At 37.7% G+C, this 17,147-nt stretch overlaps 1 protein-coding gene across 1 annotated transcript in view; it reads left to right on the top strand.

Moving 5' to 3' along the window:
* Window positions 1–10,340: 10,340 nt before the first annotated feature.
* Window positions 10,341–17,147, top strand: part of MYO3A (myosin IIIA) — a gene marked incomplete at both ends in the record, with an annotated part of 210,068 nt that continues 203,261 nt past the window's right edge. Inside the window, 2 exons of the mRNA XM_079797460.1 lie at window positions 10,341–10,508; window positions 13,597–13,731. Of these exons, the coding sequence (XP_079653586.1) occupies window positions 10,341–10,508; window positions 13,597–13,731 (303 nt within the window). The remainder of the gene's footprint in view (window positions 10,509–13,596; window positions 13,732–17,147) is intronic.

Genomic DNA, 17,147 nt, shown 5'->3' with positions numbered 1-17,147 from the left:
TTCATTCCATTCCCTTCTGGCCTGATGAGTTTCTGTTGAGAAATCAGTTGCTAGTCTGATGGGGGTTCCTTTGTATGTAACTGTCTGTCTCTCTCTGGCCGCTTTTAAGATTCTTACTTTGTCGTTGGTGTTTGCCAGCTTAATTATAATGTGCCTTGCCGTCGGTCTTTTAGGGTTCCTTTTGCTTGGAACTCTGTGAGCTTCTTGGATTTGTGTGGATTTTTTCTTCCCTATATCAGGGAAGTTTTTTGTTATTATTTCTTCAAACAGGTTTTCTATTCCTTGCTCAGTTTCCTTTCCTTCTGGTACCCCTATTATCCTGATGTTGTTTTGTTTCGTGTTGTCCCAAAGTTCCCTTAGGCTCTCCTCATGCTTTCTAATTTTTGTTTCTAGAAGCTGTTTTACTTGAGTTTTTTTTTCCATCTTGTCTTCTAGCTCACTTATGCGGTCCTCTGCTTCTTCTAGTCTACTCTTGATGCTTTCTATTGAGTTCTTTAAAGCAGTGATGTCATTTTTCCTTTCTTCTTGGTTCTTCTTCATTTCCTCTTGGTTCTTACTCATATTGTCGAATTTATCTTCCATCCTTTTCCGCCACCTTATGACCATTTCTCTGAATTATTTCTCTTATAGGTTGTTTGCCTCTAATTCGTTTACTTCCTTTTCTGGTGATGCCTGCTTTTCTTTCCTATGGGGGTGTTTCTTTGTCTCCCCATGGTCTCTCTTCTCAGGATGTCTGGTTATGTAGTTCTCTCTCTCCTGCGTTGATTTAAAGGTACAAAATACAACACAACCAGGCACAACCCCCAAGGCACTTAATAGAATTGTATTCACGATATTAATAACCTCCAATAAAGGTGACCACCAGAGAAAGACAAATTAGGGAATAGGAGAGGAAGTTTAAGAGTAAAAAGAAAGAACAAAAACAAACAAATAAACAAAAAAGAGTGTGAATCTGAACTTGGAAAAGAGAAGAAAAAAAAGAAAAGAAAAAAAAGTAAGAGAGACGAGAACGATACTAAGAGAGAAAAGGGGAACAAACTATATATATGGGGAGTAAACTCCAATAGAACAACCACTAATTCCAGCAAATTCCAGCAACACATGCCTGGAGATTAATACAAACTGCAACACCAACTAATATCAAGTGAGGTAGGGGAAAACAAAAGTAAAAAACAAACAAAAACAAAGCAAACAAAAGAACCAACCAACCAAACAAAAAGAATAATCAAAACAATCTCACAAGAAAGCATAAAAATTCAATCTAATCAACATTCAAGCAAACAACAACAAAAGGCCAGAGAGAAAAACAATTTTTTAAGGTAGCGTAGAGAGAGGTATATATGGACTTGGAGCAGGGGGTTGGGAATTAGATATATAAGTAGGGTGAAATTTTAGCAGAGGGTAGACTGAAAAAGTAGGAAAAATCTAAAACCAGAAAAGGTTAAGATAAACAGGAGACCCAAAGGGGGAAGGTTAGGAGGAGAGTGATGGCATAATGTTAGCGTTGAGATAGGGTAAAATGATTGTAAGGGAACGTTGCAAATAGAATGTAGGACACTAATCCCAAAATAAAAGAAAGAGAAAATCAAATGTCATTGAAAAAAAATTAAAATAATAGTAATAATAATGCTGATTGAAAATAAAAATATAATAATTAAAAAGGTGAAAATCGAGAGAGGAAAAAGAAAAAAATTTAGTTTCTTGAGTAAAAGATGCAAAAAATGAAAATAGAAAATAAAAAATTAGAATAAAAAAATTAAAAAAATTAAAAAAAAAGAATTTAAAATAAAAAATAGGAAGACTAAAATGTGCAGTAGCGGCTGTCATTCACTTCCTCTATTATTCTGTTTGGTATGCCTGTTTCCCAGTCTGGGCGGTATTTCACCTCTCTTCGTTCCACTGCTCCTCAGTGTTGTAAGCCAGTCCTGATTTTTAAGTCAGCCGTGTCTTAATTTCTCGTATTTATTTTTGATTACACCAGAGACAATTAGCGTTTCAGCCCCTGGGTGGCAGTGTTTCTGGATTGACTTCTGGGCCTCTCTAGCTTTTTTTTTTTTTTTTCCCCCTCGATGGCACTCACTACCGGTTTGTGGAGGTGTGTGCCTCAGAGCTGCCTCTCTGATGGCCACACCCAGCTCTGCTCCCCAGGTTCTGGAAAAACAACTTCCCTTGCAGTCTTTCAGGGTATTCCCCAACTGGGTTTTCCTATGTATTGGGCTTAGTAATCAGAGTCGGAAAGAGCCCAAGTATGCTGACAGTGGGTTTGCGCGCAAGACTAAGGAGCCTGCACTCCTTTGAAAATTCTTAGTCTGACCCTTCTCGTCAAATTAAAATGAGTTGCTTTTAAGAGATCACTTCTGTTAGCAGCTCAGAAAACCCCCTTCCACATTCACGGGTCACGGCAGCTCCAACTGCCGCTGGTTTTTCTAGGCACAGACCTTCCGGGTCCTGCTGGTCCTGCGGCTCACACGCTTCCCTCTCCCACCGCAGGGATTAGAAACCACACTTTATCCCAGGCGAAATCTGACCTTTCCGTGGTGCAGTGAAGAGTTCCTTTGAATCCGAATGTTTGCGCTAATAGGGGACCGGTGTTCTGGTGCTCACAGCTGTTCAGTGTTTGCAGTTGTCGCGGAAAGTCAGGTTTCCAATAAAATCCTCCTTTCCTTGCAAGATGGCGAGGCCCCCGGTCTAATGTATGTACTCTTGACCACAATTGGAATAAAACTCATAACTTTTCAGTCAATGGGCCAATACTCTAACCACTGAGAAAACTGGCCAGAGCTCTAGGTTGTATTTATATTATCATTTGCTTTAAGATATTTTCTAATTATTCTTATAATTTTTGGTATGACTCATTGATTAACCGTATGTGTTTTAATTTACACATATTTGTGGATTTTCCCATTTTCTTTTTGCTCTTGATTTCTAGTTTAATTCCTTTTTTTTTTTTTATTGGAAACGATACTTTGTAAGTTTTTAGTCTTTTTAAATTTATGAAGATTTGTTTTGTGGCCTAACATATGGTCTACCCTAGAGAAGGTTTCATGTACACTTGAGGAAAATGTGTATTCTGCTTTTGTTGGGGGAGTGTTCTGTATATTTTTATTAGATAAAATTGCTCTATAGTGGTGTTCAAATCTTTTATTTCCATACTGATCTCTGTTTCAATGCTCTATCCATTATTTAAGATGCGGTATTGAAGTCTTGTACTATTATTGTAGAACTGTCTATTTCTCCCTTCAAGTCTCTCAGGGTTTGCTTCATGTATTTTAGAGCTCTGATGTTTTGTGCATATAATTGTAAGTGTTACATTGTCCTGGTGAATTGATCCTTTTATCATTATATAATGTCTAACAGCCTTTCATTTCAATCTGAAGGACTCTCTTTAGCATTTCTTGTAGGACAGATCTAGTGTAGTGAACTCCCTCATCTTTGGTTTATTTGGTAAAGTGTTCATTTCTTTCTCATTTTTGAAGGACAGTTTTTCCTGATATAAAATTTTCAGATGACAAGGTGTGTTCCCCCCAGCACATTAAAATATAGGGTGTCCTAAAAAATGTATACACACTTTAACAGCTGGTAATCACTAACTTAATTTGCACTTCTTTTCAGGTTTAACTCATTTGAAATAATGGGGGAAGCCAGACTAAGCTTTGAACAAAGAAAATTTATCCTAAAGTACTACTAGACTTATTCCATGGGGTTACATAAAAGATAAAGTTTATAGTACAAATCTGACAACAGTCAATGAATTAAGGGCACACAAATACTGAACAAAATGATACTTAATTCCATTGCTTCGTGTTATCAGCAGTGCCTGGAACCAAATGGTCATCAGTTGAAAACAGGCATTGACAAAACAAATGATTCATTTCTTTAGATTCTTTAAAATGTTGAAAATGAATTGTATATTAATAAACACTGACTTTATAATCATTCAAAGTGTGTATACATATTTTGTGGACAGCCTGTATATTATCCCACTGCCTTCTGACTTACAATGTTTCTGTTGAGAAATCTTATTGAGGATTTCCTATGAATGACAGGAGACTTTTCTCTTGCTACTTTCAGGATTCCTCCTTTGTCTTGGTCTTTTGATAACTCTCTTCTTCTCCTAGGACTCTTATAATGCTTACGAATTATAATGCCTGATGTATTGCAGAAGTCCCTCAGGCTCAATTCACTTTTCTTCATTCTTTCTTCTTTTTTCTCAAGTTCGCTGATTTTCTTCTGTCTATCCAAGTCTGATATTGAGCCACTCTAGGAAATTTTTCAATTCGGTTATTTTGTGAAATCATCTGGTTTCTTTTTGGTTCTTTTTTATAATTTTTATATCTTCATAAATACTCTCAATTGTTTTCTCTATCTCTAGTCTCTTAAGTGTTTGATAGAATTCACCGGTAAAACCATCTGAAATTTTTTATGTACTATTCTATTCATTTGTATCAAATATTCAACAAATTCTTGTAGAGTACCTCCTCTGTGCCTGAATTTGGAATACATTAGTGAACAACCTGGATAGCATTTTCTGTTCACATGGAGCTTACATTTAGTCCTCACAGAGCTTGCATTCTCGTAGTGTAGAAAAACAATGAATAAAACATAATAAATGAGGTGATGCAGTGTATTAGGAGATAATAAGTGCTATGAAAATAGAGCTGGTTAAGGGGGACCAGGAGTTGGGAGGCAGGAGGAGGTGGAGGGGGCCAGGAAGAGATTTTAAATAGGATGGTCAAGATAGTATTTATTGAGAAGATTGCTGATGCTGATGTAAGACTTGAAGGTCATGTGGATATCTGGAGAAAGAGCATTCCAGGCAGATGGAAGGGAGCATTTAATGGGAGATCATTCCTGCTATGTTTTAGAATGAACGTGAAGGCAGTTTGTTTATTTTATAAAACAGTGCAGGTTTACAAAAGCAGTCAGAATAATTGTTGAGATGAATGTGAAGATCCTGAAGTAAGATATTTTTTCATTATATTATGGTCTTTTCTTTCTATTTTGAAAAAGAACCCAACAGCTGAACATATAATAAATCAATTTAAAAAGATGATTTTTCATTTTTTTATATGTAGCTTTGTAAGTAACTTTTCAGAATTATGGCAAATACATATATCAAAATACTGCAAATATATATGACAGAAATAATTCCTTAGCTCACATGATTATATAATTAAGAACTTAATTATGTTTTAGTTTTATGAACTAGAGAATTATATTTTAGTCTGTGAATGCTAAAGGACTAGAAAAATATGAATGTTTATTGCTATGTAGATGCAATTTACTGTAGTCATGAAATAATTAATTGTTTACTAACTGTGATGGTTTATTTTATTCTTAGAGAATAAACAACTGTGTAGAGTGGGGAAAGTATAGTTTAGGTGTCAGAAAACTTGCTTCTATTTTAATTCTTGAAATTCTTCAATGTTTGACTTTTAGAAAGTCATTTTAGGCTTCATTTTACTCACTTGCTGGGAGTTTTATTTGTTTGTTTTTAATGGTATTTGAATACATATATTCTGACTCCAAAATGCCTGTGCTTTTGTCATTCCTGTGATTATTATTTTATAATAAAGCAGTGCACTGCTTTAAATATTTGTCTGGTTGAGGACTTTTAAAAAGGAAATTGTATTTTAAATAAACTGCTCATGGGTAATGTCCAGTTCTAATACTGCTTATTTTCTGTATCTTTTCATTATCACTTCAGAATTAATTGCTTCTTGACCTAAGCTACTATAGAACTTTATGCATATTTCTACTATTTATCGCTATTCATACAATATTATAGTTTTAAATTTATCTATCCATGAGTTGTCTATCTCTAAAATACTTTACATTCATTTGGTGTTCATCACTTTTTAATTAAATTTTTACACCTGTATATTTAAAGACTAATAGTTAATATAACAGAAATTAAAATTGTGTTCCATAATATTACTGCTTGAAAGCAAGTATTCCATAGAAAGAATGTTTCTAATGGTTGAAAACTCCCATTTCAGGCATTTAACAAGATTTAAGCCAGTCTTTTGGTCTAACTTTTACATTAGATGGATGGCATAAATGCTATTTGCATGACTCAAGTAGGTAGATATAAGAAGTAGTTATCCTGCCATTGATTATGAAATCACTCAAGTGGATGTTTATTACTGATTATTTCCTACTTTGTTGTGGTTTTTGTTTTTGTTTTTTTGCATTTCAGATTAAAGGCACACATTTCATAAAAATTAAGTGTTCTAAGAACTATTCATAAATATGTCTTTATGTGGTGATATAAGTTTTAGCAGGTATTCATAGCCATGTAATTGATGATGTGCTCTTACAGATAATGCATCAGAATAAGACCCACTTTTGTTTAGATTTAAAAATTCTTTTCAGCTCTCCATAATCCTAATTTCTCTCCTCTTTTTCAAAAACACTTGTTTGAAGAACCATATTGATTCATTTATTCAACAGCTATATTTAACTTGTATTTTGTGCCAGGCAAAGAGTTAGGCATCATTAGATTTGGAACTGAACAAGGTAGATAAGATCTCTGCTGGCAGAATTAACAAATGAACAAACATTTTCCCATTTAGTCAGTATTCACTGATTGCCTACTATGTGTTAGACATTGTTCTGGGAATTGTAGATACAGCAGTAAAAATAACAAAGTCTATATGTTCTTGTCATGGGGAAAGCTACCTTTACATAGGTTGGCCAGGAAAGATTTGTTCTAAGAAAGAGTTGTCTGAGCTGACAAGGAACCAAAAGAAAAGATTAATTGAGGCCAAACAGCAGTTGCTGATGAACTGAATGAACTCACTGTGTTTGATGTACATTGGTTTGTAGTTTTTGAGATGAGAAAATTAAGGAATATATCATTGGTTCCATTTTTCAATTAATGGGGGCATTAGTTGGGAAGTTTTGTAGGAGCAGGTGGATAGTAAAGAGGGAATAAGTTGAGGAGATAAAAATTTAATGAGATCACTGTAAAATAGTCACTCCAAAAATAAGGGAAAAGGCAGACTAAGAAATTGCAGTTTGTTGAGGGTCTACTTATAGCTTTTTTTTATCCTGAATTTAAAGTGAAGCTAGTTGTGTGGTTTTCTCCAGATACAGGGACAGGTGACATGAAGGTACAGTGTTAACAAGAGTTGAGTTTATCCCAGGAGATTATGGTGAAGAAAGAGAGGAACAAGTGTTGAACGTGTTTTCAAGAAAGTCACCGTCATTCAAGCTGTAGAATTTATGCTGGAGAAGAAGAAAATAAAGAGGGAATGAAGACTGAAGAGGTTTGATAGTGAGGAATGTATTAGTAGTGTGGATGGGGTTGAAAGTTTTGGTCAGACAAGTGAATTTCATGGACTGAATGCCAGAGCTCTTTCTATTTCTTTCTTTTTTTAATTTAATGAAAATGGTTGAATGTAATATAGGGAGAAAGTGGAAGGTTAAAAAATATCTACTTAGAAGTCAGAAACTTGGGGATCTTATCTCAAGTTATATATAAAATCTCCTTTTTAAAGCCTTGACCGCATTGGCCACATTCTCCTAATTATTCCAGCCCTGTGCCAGATGCTGGGCATATAGTATCTTATATAATAAAAGGATAATATGCAAATTGGCCCTAATGGCAGAATGACCAGTCGCTATGATGTGCACTGACCACCAGGGGGGCAGACGCTCAATGCAGGAGCTGCCCCCTGGTGCTCAGTGCACTTCCACATGGGGAGCGCCGCTCAGACAGAAGCTGGTCATGGCTGACCAGTGCAGCGGCAATGGTGGGAGCCTCTCCTGCCTCCATGGCAGCACTAAGGATGCCCGACTAACAGCTTAGGCCCGCTCCCTGTGGAGCGGGCCTAAGCCAGCAGGTGGACATCCCCCGAGGGCTCCTGGGTTGCCAGAGGGCTGTCTGACTGCCAGCTTAGGCCCGACCCCCCGGAGAGCAGGCCTAAGCCGTCAGTCGGACATACACCAAGGGGTCCCAGACTGCGAGAGGGCACAGGCTGGGGTGAGGGACCCCCCTGAGTGCACAAATTTTCGTGCACCAGGCCTCTAGTTATCAGATAAAGGTAGGTGCAGCATGCTGTTGGAGTACAGAGGTGGGTCATGCAACCCAAATAGGATGGAGAGTGGTCACATTTTGAGGAAGTGACATATAAGCCAAGAGCTGAAAGATAAATAGGAGTTTGAATTTAGCGAAGAAATGATGGGGGAATGTGGGAGGAAATAGTGTATATTAAGATTCTCAAGCAAGAAAGAAATGACCTGAAGGATCTTTGGTGGCTGTATTATGGTATACTAGAGGTCCAGCGTGTGAAATCGCGCAAGACCCAGAAACCCACCCCGCTGGCGGGACTCAGAAACCTGCTGTGCAGCAAGACCCATCAATGCACCTTCTGGTGACCGGTCGTTTGGTTGTTATGACGTTATGGCCACTGGCCTTTTATAATACAGACTAGGGGCCCGGTGCACGAAATTCATGCACTGGGGGGGGGGGTCCCCTCAGCCCAGCCTGGCCCCTCTCACATACTGGGAGCCCTCAGGGGATGTCCTACTGATGGCTTAGGCCCGCGCCCCGGGGGGAGTGTGTGTAAGCCCCAGTCTGGTGTCCCTCTGCAGGAGGCGACCGGGCTGATCAGGGGAAGGCACCAGCCACATCACCCCACTGCTGCAGCCACTGCCAGCCACTGCAGCCCCCAAGGTGTTTTCATCAACACGGACTCCAGTCCCTTCACCAAGAAAAAATGACAACTTTCTTTAGGCATTTTCAAGATGTCTTTCATAGGATATGACATTTCTTTCTTTTTTTTATCCTCACCTGAGGGTATGTTTCCACTGATTTTTAGAGTGTGTGGGAGAGCGAAAGACAGAGAGAAACATCAATGTGAGAGGGACACTTTGATTGGTTGCCTCCTGCATGATCCCTGACCTGGGCCCTGGCCAGGGAGGAGCCTGCAACCTAGGTACATGCCCTTGATCAAAATTGAACCCGGACCCTGTGGTCAGCAGGCCAAGGCATTATCCACTGAGCCAAACCCGCTAGGGCAGGATATGACATTTCTTAGCCTTCCAGTAGTGGACCTTTGTTTTTTCCTCCAGTAGTATGGTGGAAAAACCCTAGATCACCTTTTTGGATTCTTATTGCCCAAGTTACCAAGAACATTACCAGTGGCATACAGGGAGCTTAGCCAATGTGCAGTCAGAGAAGGTGTTTCTTCTGCAGCTCATGCGCAGAGGCAGGACTGCTGGCAAACCGAGGCTGGCACCCTCCCCTGCCCCCCCTCCACCTGCTCAAGCCTCTGCTGCGGCTTGGGCAGGGCCCCCCAGTTCTGATCAAGCCTCTGCCATGGCTTGGGCAGGGCCCCCCAGCTCCGATCAAGCCTCTGCCATGGCTTGGGCAGGGCCCCCAAGGCTCCGCTCAGGCCCCGCTCAAGCCTCTGCCATGGCTTGGGCAGGGACCCCTGGCTCCAATCAAGCCTGTGTCACAGCTTGGGCACAGCCAACCCCCCTCTGCTCAGGCCCTGCTCAAGCCTCTGCCGCCCCGCCCCGGCCAATCTGCGCCAAGGTCGGTAGGCTAGGAGTGGCCAGGGGCTTCTGGGACCCCAGCAGCTCAGGGCCACATGCAGGCCTACAGGCTCAGAGCAGCCTGGGTCCCGAAGATGTTCCCAGGACCCAGGATGCTAGATGCCTGCATATGCAAATTAACCCACCATCTTTGTCGGGTTAATGTGCATACTCCTGATTGGCTGGTGGGCGTAGCAGAGGTACGGTCAATTTGCATCTTTCTCTTTTATTAGTGTAGATAAGAGAAGTGTAGATACCCAAGGTTAGAAAATTAAGCAAGAGCCATATTTTAAAGGAACTGGTAGATTATGTTAAAGAAATTTATTCCTAAAAGCAATGTGGAAGAACCCCTTATTGGGTTTTATATAGAGAAGTGTTAAAAGAAAGGATAAGTTTAAAGTGAGGATTTGCTTTTGTGAAGAAGTTGAATTTTATCATCTCTAAGCATGCTAAAATTTTTCACACCTGTGTATAAAGTAGTAAATAAAATGATTTAAATATAGACCTCTTATTTTAATCTGAAAAGAATGAACAGTAATTAATATGGGACTATATTAAACATAGAAATCAAGGCTTGCTTACAAAGCATTATTAAATTCATATGAATCTGTTTGCAAAAAGAATTGAAATTAAAATTTTCCTTGACTCTAAGTACATTTGGTTACTGATGTATATTTTCCATCATATCAGTGAAAATATTAGATAATTTCCCATGAGTTTATGTGTGCTATTTAATATCCCAATCAAATGGAGATGAAACTCTGTGCTTTTTCTCTCCAGTGATTTAAACTTTTGAGATGCTGCCATTAATTGGAAAAACAATCATCTTTGATAACTTTCCTGATCCTTCTGATACATGGGAAATCACCGAAACAATTGGCAAAGGAACTTACGGGAAAGTTTTTAAAGTGTTGAATAAGAAAAACGGCCAAAAAGCAGCAGTCAAAATTCTGGATCCGATTCATGTAAGTCACATTGTTTTTATCATGTAATTAACTTTGTTTTTGTCTGTAAAAAGTCTGTAAGTACCTTATCTTGATTTATTGCAATTTGAAGAAAATGTGGGGAAAAAGTTCTGATTGTTAGATTTTCCTTGTTTGTATGCTTAACATACAAGATAAGGCCGAAGAAATATTTGATAAATTAATAAATATATAATACAAATAAATACAGCTCACAACAGCTCAGTAGTTCATTTTATATTACTTTAGATTTCAAAAAGTTGTAATAATAGACCCATGGGTTTAGAAGTAGTCCTCACATGTCATCAGGACCAGATCTCCTTTTCTTCTTGCATTTAGTTAGGCTGCAGGAGGAATTTTTCTTAAGCCAAGCCAGCATATATTTTTTTAAATTAAATTTCGGTCCTGGCCAGTGTGTCTCAGTTTCTTGGAGCATCTTCCCGTACACTGAAAGGTTGTGCGTGGTTCGATTCCCGGTGGGGCACATACCCAGGTAGCAGGTTTAATTTCTGGTCCAGGTGTGTGCAGGAGACAAATGATCAATGTTTCTCTCTTATAGGGATCTTTCTTTCTTTCTTTCTTTCTTCCTTTCTTTCTTTCTTTCTTTCTTTCTTTCTTTCTTTCTTTCTTTCTTTCTTTCTTTCTCTCTCTCTCTCTCTCTCTCTCTCTCTCTCTCTCTCTCTCTCTCTCTCTCTCTTTCTTTCTTTCTTTCTTTCTTTCTTTCTTTCTTTCTCCTTCCTTCCTTCCTTCCTTCCTTCCTTCCTTCCTTCCTTCCTTCCTTCCTTCCTTCCTTCCTTCCTTTCTTTTTTCTTTCTCTCTCTCTCTCTCTCTCTCTCTCTCTCTCTCTCTCTCTCTCTCTCTCTCTCTTTCTCTTCCTTTCTCTCTCTCTAAAATCAATAAAAACACATATCCTCAGGTGAGGATTGAAAAACATTAAATTTCATTCAGAGAAGGGAAATTAATTTTCAGGTTTGCTTAAATGGTTTCAACAGTGTTCATTTATAATCAGGTTGAGGTTCCTTGTGAAGAACTGAATTTCATGTTCTGTCTGTTTACGCAATGCCCAAATGGGATCTCCCTTTACTTTTTCTGGAATAGCAGTAGTGATAAGGCAACCTACTAAGTCTTTCTTTGCTCTGAAGAGCATGAGGAGATTGACAAGATTCTGTTTTCTGGGAATGTGAGCTGGCTCTTTTGGAACATTTTCAGCTACTGGGAGATATGTAGCTCTCCCATAGCACATGGATGAGTGGGAATGAGCTCAGTGGTCACATAATCCCCAAACTCCTATTGAAAGCCGCTTCTCCATTTATATCACTCTTGCACATGTGATGGGAATGTAGCCTGATATAAATGATGTGATTTGTGGTGAGGTAAATCAGAGTCCCAGTCCTCCTCCCAGCTCTCCCACTAACAAAACTGGAGGTCACTACAAAAGGTCTCTGGGCCACTGTTCATCTTAAGATTGATTTTTTTTTTGGGGGGGGGGGGGAAGGGATAGTTTCTTTCTACTAAACTCATGCTGACTATAGTGTTTCATATTATTTTTGAGTAAAGAAGAGTGTGGGTTGTGCCCCTCCCCCCGCCCCCCAGTAACTAGGTAATAATGAGGAAAAATAATGAGCAGCACTATGCTTAGTCTTAACTGATGTGGAATGTCTTCTCATTTCCCTATTGGAAAGTTCTTACCATTTAAACTAAGGGAAGAGAGACCCAAATTAAGCTGTACCAAAGTGACTGTACCTCTCTCCTCTAGTCTTTGCAATTAGGGATCGGGGTCCATGGTGACAAGAGAAAATATTCCAGACAGATCCAATGGTCTGATTCTATAAGCAGTGTCTCCCATTCCCTACTTCTTTATGGAGAAGAACAGATGGCTTTCATAATATAGTCATGTTTGGTATACTACTAACCTAATAAATCATGCTTTGTTGTATTGCTTTAATGGAACATATTGATTGCATAGCTCTAGTATGAAATTTTGCTGCTTTTATTCTTGTCATAGTACCCATGTGATTTTCTAAGAATTATTTACTCTTCATCCATCATATCACAAGTCAAATAAAAAAGATTTATAACCAAGAGATTATAATCTAAATAAAATAAATTTAAATGCATCCAAGCATTTCACAGGGTGGCTTTTTTTATTAAAAGGGTCTCATTATTATGGATTTTGAACTAGTAAATTTTTCTCCAAAAATAAGGATGGAATGAGTAGGATCGGAAGGTAGCAGGCAGTGGTCTTGCAGGCTAGTCCTGGATCTTGTACTAACCAGCTCCGTGACTGACTTCTCTGAGCTTTAGTGTCTTCCTCTCATATTAGAGCTATGGTCTAAAATTCTTTTCAGCTCTGTGATTCCATCATCTGTCTTAAAACAATGTGGACATTAAATATTACTGTAAAACGGTATTAGAAAGCTTTCTTTTATTTATTCCTCTATGAGTTGTTTTATGTATATGTGGTTTTCTAGAAACATGACTACTAGTAAGTGGCTATTTTGAATTTTTATTGACAGGATAGCAACCAATTCTCCTTATTCTTAATGGGCCTTTAGCTAACTAAAGGCTATACACCATTTTATATAATTTAACTGCATTTTACTTTTTTTGGAAAGATAAGAATTTATTGTATCTTACTTTTTTGGAAAGGTGGGAATTTATTGTATGACTGGGTTTTATAGCTTATAAATACCCTGTATTTCAAATAAATAAAATGAACTAGCTAAAATTTTTATTTTAAATTAGTGGCCTTGCCATTGAAATGCAGTTAACACTACAAAGTAAAGGAAATCATCTGCAGTAGTTCTCCATATATGCTTCTCTTTAATTACATACCAAAATAGCCTTTTTAAATCCCTTTTTAATTTAATTTAATTAACATAATTGGAGATGTATCTGATTAGCAGGAAAATCCCAAACTCTCTCTTTAAACAATGTAACGAGAAATTTCAATGGACAGTGCTGAGCACAATAAAACTATTATGACTTTGCTTTGACAAAATTAAATTCTCTGTTCAGTTTCTGTAATATGTTTCTTTGATGTTATTTATGCTTTTCTCACAGTTCTCTTCCTATTTCTTTTTGAAACTAGGATATTGATGAAGAGATTGAAGCAGAGTATAATATCTTAAAAACTCTTTCTGACCATCCTAATGTGGTCAAATTCTATGGGATGTACTTCAAGAAGGATAAAATAAATGGAGATAAGCTTTGGTTGGTTCTTGAGGTAAGTATTTCAACATTATTTTATGGGTAGAAATTTGCAGTGTGGGCTTGGAATGACATCATGTTTATGCAACATCGATATCACAAAGCAGTTCTATTGTGTTCCTGACTGGTTACATCCTCAGTGGAATGTTGAGCCCAGTTTTGGCCTTGTCATCTTTTTTTAAATCCTCACCCAAGGATTTTTTCTATTGATTTTTAGAGAGAGTGGAAGGGAGGGGGGAAAGAGAGAGAGAGAGAGAGAGAGAGAGAGAGAGAGAGAGAGAAACATCGATGTGAGAGCGGCACATCACTTGGTTGCCTCCCGCATGCATCCCGACCAGTGCTGGGGAGCCAGCCTGCAACTGTTCCCTTTCCTGGAATCAAACCTGGACCGTTCAGTCTGTGGGCCAACGCTCTGTCCACTGAGTCACACTGGCTAGGGCAGGCCCTGTCATCTTAAGACACATTGGAAATTAAAAGCCACAAAGATTATTAAAAATTAAAGGAACAGCCCTAACCGGTTTGGCTCAGTGGATAGAGCGTTGGCCTGCGGACTGAAAGGTCCCAGGTTCGATTCCAGTCAAGGGCATGTACCTTGGTTGCGGGCACATCCCCAGTAGGAGGTGTGCAGGAGGCGGCTGATCGATGTTTCTCTTGCATCGATGTTTCTAACTCTCTGTCCCTCTCCCTTCCTCTCTGTAAAAAAATCAATAAAATATATTTTTTAAAAATTAAAGGAACATCTCCACAATAAAAGCCTAAAAGAAACTAGGATTATTTTCCTGGCAGAAGAACAAGCTTAAAAGGGACTTCATTATAATATTTACTTATTCATCCATATTTTATTCAGCTAATACATGATTGAGGCTCTGTGCCAGGTGCTAGGATAGAAGAGAAAATTAATTTAAGTGAGGCTTCATTATGCAAAAATGGTGAGCTGCTGTGGTTCTTTTTTTTTCTCCTTGTTGAATACTAATGACATAAATTACAAAACCAGGTATTTACATTTGAGGTGGGGGGAGAACAACAGTAGAAATGATGTAGAATACTGACTAAGTTGCCAAAGGAAAGCTGTAGATTCTGCCTTTTAAGTCCTGAGAATAGTTTGGACAGTTCTCTCTAATGCCGAGCTCTAGAAGGTGCCTGCTCAGGTAACTGTCCTAGGAAAATGTGGTCTTACTAATTTTCATTGAATATCATTATTCAAGTGATTTAAGAATTTTTTAAAGTTGTTATCATGGCTAGTAAAACCCTTATTGACCACTGTAATATCATATGTTTATTGTGTTCATTATGATTTTATTAGCATGTGATTATTCTTCTTTCAGAATGTTCTATTGGTTTTCCTGCAGTGGCACAATAATCATTTATAAATTACATTGTTTCCTTACTCAACATCATATTTTTATTATGAATTATAAAGGATTATAGAAATAATGGATGATAATTGTAGAAAATACTTGAAACTATCAGAACCATTCTTAACAACCATTCTTAACATTTAACATTATATCCTTTACCTTTTTCTGTATGTTTAAATGATTAAAAATATCACATAACAAATTATCCTATTTTTCACTTACTGTAATTTCTTAATTACTTTTTACCTTTTTCAAAATAAATACACAGTAAAAAGCAAGTAGAACCAAAAGGCCTAAAATGTAAAGCAATAATAATGTATTGCCCATTTAGTGGTGCCACCTTCTCCTGAGCAGGTCTGTGCTTTTGATGTGTTGGTTGATGTACCTGGAAATGTATGACTGAGCATCTCTGCTCTTTTATGTAGTAATCCATGTTCTGCATTTAAGCAAGGTTATTATTTGCACTTCTGGAACCGGTGTCCTGCTCTATTCTGGAGGTCTGTCATGCATCTCACCTCTGATATATCTCTCTGCTGCTCACCTGGGTAGAATCCATTGTTTTCTGGGTCTCTTCACCTCCACGTTCCACCTTGATTTCTCTGTTTTGTACATCATGTAATGAATGGTATGCGCCTTACTCTCATGATCCGCTGTAGTGATGTCATCACATCTTGAGTCTCTTCAGTCCGGCCCTCTGTAGGGAACAAAACCTCCAGTCTCTTGCTGGGTGAGTGTGTGAGGAGTACCAGGCAGGCTCTGGATGTGTATAGCTTGTATGTGGGTTAAGAGGGGTCAAGTGTTTTGATTAGAGACTTCCAAAGGACTCCTTGTGTTCTGCATCGCTCCTTCCTACTCCACCTCCACTTTCACTGTGACTCAGTCCTGTCTGGGCTAATCTGCTCACCGAGCACTTTAGTTTGTGGCTTCCTTTGCATTGCTACATCAGTTACCACTAGTTATCTGATTTCCACATTGAAAAATTTTATTGAACCTCTTGTCCGCTGCTCTCTCTTTTTCTGTTCTCTATTTTCTTGTGATTTATACTTTTTTATTCCTTTACTAGCATTTTAACGGAGATTCATGAAGGAGAGGAAATAAATTTATATGTTTAATCTGCCACCTTCAATTGAACCATAGAGGCTTTCAAAACTGTAAAATAATATTTCCAAGAGCCTTTCCAAAATTTGAAACTGTGTATTATATTATTATATAGAAGTTTAAAATTTTTAAATAACCAGCTGTGTTTTTTAGAAATAGGCAAATTATTAGGATTTCAGAATTATTTTGTACTTCTCAATTAACTTTTAAATAGCTTTATGTTTTTAGTTAAATCACACATGAAAACAAAGCAAAACTTAGTTACTTAATAATGCAATGTAAATTATGAATTTAAACCATTTTGCCTTAAATTAATGGAGAATTTTAAAGGGCTTACTTCATGTTTGTGTTTGTATATTTGAGATGTAATGCTGTGCAAATCCTTAGTGTAGTCTTGAATAAAATTTCATGTCTTTGTATCCTTCAAAACATTTTCGATTATTGCATCTTTACTTTTTTCCATGTAGAATCATTGGCAGATGATTAGGCATTGTAATGTAGGCCTAAATGGGCAAGAACACAAGATATAAATCTTTGCCTTTAAAAATATTGAATGAGATCAGTCATTGTCTTCTATGATGATCAAATCCTATACTGACATTCATTATTACCACGTGGAATTAGGTAAGAGTTGAGACTCCTGATCATAGTTAGATGTTCTTTTCAGAGGACAGAAAAGATTGATTAAAATGGTTTTGGAACATCCAGTAAAGTGAAGCAGCTTCCTGATATAATGAATCAGTAGAGACTTAACAGCTTCTTTGAGGTTTGTCCTTATATTTTATTATCAGGTGTGGTATTGGAAATATCTCTAAATAGCTTGAGAAAAAAAGAATAAATGGTAGTTTATTATAATGGGATTTCAGAAATCTAATCTATCTGAACTTACAAAGTGGGGGGAAGGGGGTAAAGATAGCAAGAAGCTAACTGATATAAGATAATTGAATTGCATATGTAAATCAATTACACATGACAT

Source organism: Cnephaeus nilssonii (genome assembly GCF_951640355.1).
Source record: "Cnephaeus nilssonii genome assembly, chromosome: 1".
NCBI classification, from domain to species: Eukaryota; Metazoa; Chordata; class Mammalia; order Chiroptera; family Vespertilionidae; genus Cnephaeus; species Cnephaeus nilssonii.
Note: the sequence above shows the minus strand (reverse complement) of the source record. Positions and strands in the feature narration are given on the sequence as shown.